General features: G+C 37.7%; 1 protein-coding gene across 1 annotated transcript; it reads right to left on the minus strand.

Moving 5' to 3' along the window:
* Positions 1-50: 50 nt before the first annotated feature.
* On the minus strand, positions 51-3,082 carry FIGNL1 (fidgetin like 1). Its single transcript, XM_004389153.3, has one exon. The coding sequence runs from the start codon at positions 2,969-2,971 to the stop codon at positions 935-937; it is 2,037 nt and encodes a 678-aa protein (XP_004389210.1). The 5' UTR covers positions 2,972-3,082; the 3' UTR covers positions 51-934.
* Positions 3,083-4,336: the final 1,254 nt, after the last annotated feature.

A 4,336-nucleotide genomic window follows, 5' to 3' on the forward strand; every position in this document is an offset into this window, starting at 1 on the left:
TAGAAGTTAACAGAGGAAATGATGATACACTTTTTAAAAAAAGCAGGCTATACAAGAAAATACATAGTACAATTCCTCTCTTGTGTATAACAAAGCATCTAGAAGACTCTATATACTATAATGTTAATAGTGTTTTTCCCCTTTAAAGTGATTTCTATTTTCTTTTCATTTATCTCTATTTTCTAATGTTTCTCAAATGAACATGTATTATTTGTAAAACAAAATGATTATAAAAATCTGAAAACATTTTTGAAAGAGAGCAATACTATATAGACTGTGAAGTAGTGACAAATAAAGTATTAATTTTAAATATATACCTCCTGAAAAATATAACACATTCTTCATCTTTCAATTCTGTGGATACATCTCTGGTACTAGATTTGACCTTAAGAGAAGAAAACTGTAAAAGAGATTACAAATCAGCAAAAGTAAAAACCGGCACACTATACTTTTTGGTGACATCTTAAGTCTACTTGAACATAAATACTGTTTTGAATTTAAACCAGCATACTAGCTAACATTAAGAGTTAAACAGCTTTCAAAAAGGACCTCTTTCTTAAGTAAAAGATGAATATAAATCACATCCTCATATACAAATGCAAACTTCATATTTAAAAAAAAAATTTCAATTTGAGCTCATTAGTCCTATTAGACATCTTCAAACAAATATCTCTCAGAAACAAAAGACAAAGTTCATTCCCATGTTGTATCAACAGGTTTACACATCAGTTTATAGCTGGAAGGCAAATAAAGCTTCTATTAATAGAGGCTATATCAATCAATTGTAAAATGTAAGTTATTGTTATCCTATTGTATGTGAGATACAGAACTCAGACTATACACTAAAAGACACAATAAATTCTCAGTATCCTATGCTGAAAAATGGAAAAGATTGTACTAGAAAGATGCCACCTTTTAACTGCAAGTGTACCATTTACTTCCCACAACCAAAAGTTTTGTTCCAGTCTTCATAAAGCTCTAAATCTTTTGGAGACACACTGGGTCGCACAGTTCTAAAAGCATTTTCAAAATCAATATAAGCTATTGGTCGAACTTGATCTGGTGTTATTGTGGCGATGTCAGCAGTTTGTAAACTGCGAATAGGACCCAGAGAAGCTTCTCTGCAAAGCTGTGTCATGTCTGCCCCAGAGAAACCATCAGATTGCTGTACAACCAGTTCAATCTCCTCCTCCCTGAGGCAGCATTGTTCCTTGGACATCAGATTGACTACTATCTGCCTTCTGGCTGAAGCCTCTGGAAGGGGAATATAAAGCCTCTTCACCAATCTTCTCCGGGCAGCCTCATCAATTTCTTGTGGCCGATTGGTTGCTCCCACCACTAGAATCCGATCTTCAGAGGATGTGGTTGCTCCATCTAACTGAACTAAAAATTCGGTTTTTATCCTTCGAGAAGATTCATGCTCACCATCTCCTCGTTGAGATAACAGAGAATCAATTTCGTCAATAAATATCACAGCTGGTTGCTGACACCTTGCAACAGCGAACAATGCACGGACCATTTTCTCCCCCTCGCCGACCCATTTAGAAGTCAAAGATGAAGCAGAAATGCTGAAGAACGTTGCCCCAGACTGACTCGCAATGCACTTGCCAATTAGAGTTTTACCAGTCCCAGGAGGACCAAAGAGCAGAATTCCTTTAGGGGGTCCCCGTAAGCCAGTAAAGATGTCTGGCCTCAGCATGGGCCACACAACTATCTCCTTTATTGTGGTTTTGGCAAATTCTACTCCTGCTATATCTTCCCAATTTACTGGAGGTCCATGATCCATAATCTCATTCATAATAAGTTCAATCATCTTTGGCTCCAAGTTCTTCAAACGCTCATCAACCGGATGTGCTGGCTCTGTAGGCCCTGCCCCACAAGGTTTATACTGCATTCCCCCATTCTGATCTCCCCCATCTTGCTTAGGTATAGGAGGAACAAATTTTCCAAATATTCCTCTAGCTCTACCAGCTCCCAGAGACTTTTTTACACCACCATGTGAAGACCCTGATGCCCGCTGGGGTTGGTGGTACTTTTTTTGCTGAACTGCCCACAATTGTTCTTTGGCAGTTTTAAAAGTAGGCAGGCTGCTCTCCTCCCTTTGGCAATTATCTTCCATTTTACTAAAAGCCTTATTTGATATTGGATTGGAAAGTGCATCAATGCAACTGGCACCAACACCATAAAAAGTCTTCCTTTCCCGTGGATTTTCACAGCCAGAAGGAAAACAAGACTGATTAGATGAGAACACATTTAGTCCTATGTTGGTTTTTGGAGAGCCATGGTTTTCCTTTTTGACATTTCCGAATAATGGTGTGGCATGGAATTTTGCAGTGGCTGATTCACCTAAGGACGTTAAGGATGTAGGACAAATTTGAGTAGTGTTAGTCACCAAAGGTGTCTGGGCATTTTGAGGACACTTTGAAGAAGGTATGTTCTCTGGGGTGTCCTGGGTCCTATCTGTACCATGACTTGAGGTAGTTGAAAGTTTACTCTCTCCAGAACCATATACACTAAATTTGGGAAAATCAACAACACTGGCCTCCTTATGGATTACTACTGATGCATCAGCAGGTGCCAACAGAGAGTCTTTGAATTTTTTGCCAGCTTGCATCATCTCCTGCACACTACTCATTTTGAAAACATTACTTATTGTCAATCCAGACTGCCACTTGTCACTGTCAGTTTGCTGAGATGTTACCAAAGTTAAAATGTCTTCTGCATAGTTATTCAAGCCAGTTTCAACACTGTCACAATCAATAATTGTAGAATACTTCTCTGCATATTTTTTGAACAGTTTGGTAGCACAGACCTGGGAGATCTCAGAGTTTGCCCATGCATACTGAACGCGCAGTATCTGTGCACGATATGCATCTGCCTTCTGTCCTGATGAACATCTGCCAGACGTAATTGCAAAGTAATTCTTCTGCCATTCACTCAAGTGCACAGATCGAGAGCCGGAGGTCTGCATTTTAGAGGTTCTACAACAAATGATACAAATGAGAAAGAATCAGTATCCTGAAAAAAAGGAAGATATAATACTTCAAACATACTTTTTAAAATGCTCTGCTAATCTGAAGGGAGGTACACTGGACTTTTCATTTATAAAGTAAATTAATAAGGACAGATCACTTATAAGGTAAATATCTAGATCTGCCAGCTCCCAGATTTCATACAAAAAGGACCGTAAGGATCTTGATACAAAGACTTGATGTTATAATGATTTTTTATATGAGTTAAACTGTTTTAGTTATATAATAATCTTCCCTGAGAACGGGGAAAATATAATGCTTAGATGGAAAAGACGGAAAATTAATCAGTAAAGGAAAGGCAATATGGAAGAACAATCGACCAGTACACAAACAAAACAACCAGGGGTTTAAGTCTGGTACCTAACAGAAATTAGATGAATGATCTTAAACAAGCCTCTCACTATCTTTCATCTTTCAGTTTTCTTATCAATAAAGTGGCAGGGCTAAGAATCAAGTTAAATAATGACTATGGAAATGCTCTGAAATCTATTATTATCCCTATTGCACAAATGTAGAAACTGAGGCTGAGAACGAAGAAACTTACACGAGATTACACAGCAAGTTAGCTATGGTGCTTGAATTCAAACACAAGCAGTTGTATCCCAGCTATTGTGCACTTCAGAGTCCCTGGGCGGTGCAACAGTTAACGCACTCAGCTGCTAACTGAAAGGTTGGCGGTTCTGGTGGTTCGAGTCCAGAGGTGCCTCAGAAGAAAGGCCTGGCAATCTACTTCTGTAACATCAGTCCTTGAAAAACCTATGGAGCACAGTTGTACTCTGACACACATGGGGTCGCCATGAGTCGGAAGCGACTCAACAGTAACTGGCAACAACTCCATGCTTCACCATGTACCAAATGTTTCTTGATGCTACTACCAAAGGTAAATAGATTGAGCTACACGGATCATCAGTACGAATAACTATGCTATATTTGATGTTTTTTAATGATCTCTTCATGACTGAACACCTGAAACAGGATGTCTAGACTCTCTCACAATTTTCAATTTCCCATAAAGTACGAAAAAGAAAAGTGAAACTATTATCATGAATAAAATGAGAGCAAGCTAAGCAATCTGCTAATAAAATACATTTACTTTAGATTTCTTTTCAAGTTATTTTCATAAGCCTCTTCACAATAAGTTACAATTATTTCAACACAATTGTAGCTGACTATATCATGTTATGGGATGTGTAAAATTTACCTGACAATTTATAATAACATATAAGAAAACTTTTTAAGTTTCTTATGAGTATTGCAATAAAGTAAAAACCATGAGCTGATGTATTTAAAATTTAACTTCCAAA

The sequence above is a fragment of the Trichechus manatus genome, unplaced genomic scaffold (genome assembly GCF_000243295.1).
Source record: "Trichechus manatus latirostris isolate Lorelei unplaced genomic scaffold, TriManLat1.0 scaffold00235, whole genome shotgun sequence".
Classification (NCBI taxonomy): Eukaryota; Metazoa; Chordata; class Mammalia; order Sirenia; family Trichechidae; genus Trichechus; species Trichechus manatus.

Coding starts and splice junctions, on each gene's coding strand:
- FIGNL1 (XM_004389153.3), bottom strand. CDS start 2,971: ATGCAGACCTCCGGCTCTCGATCTGTGCACTTGAGTGAATGGCAGAAG.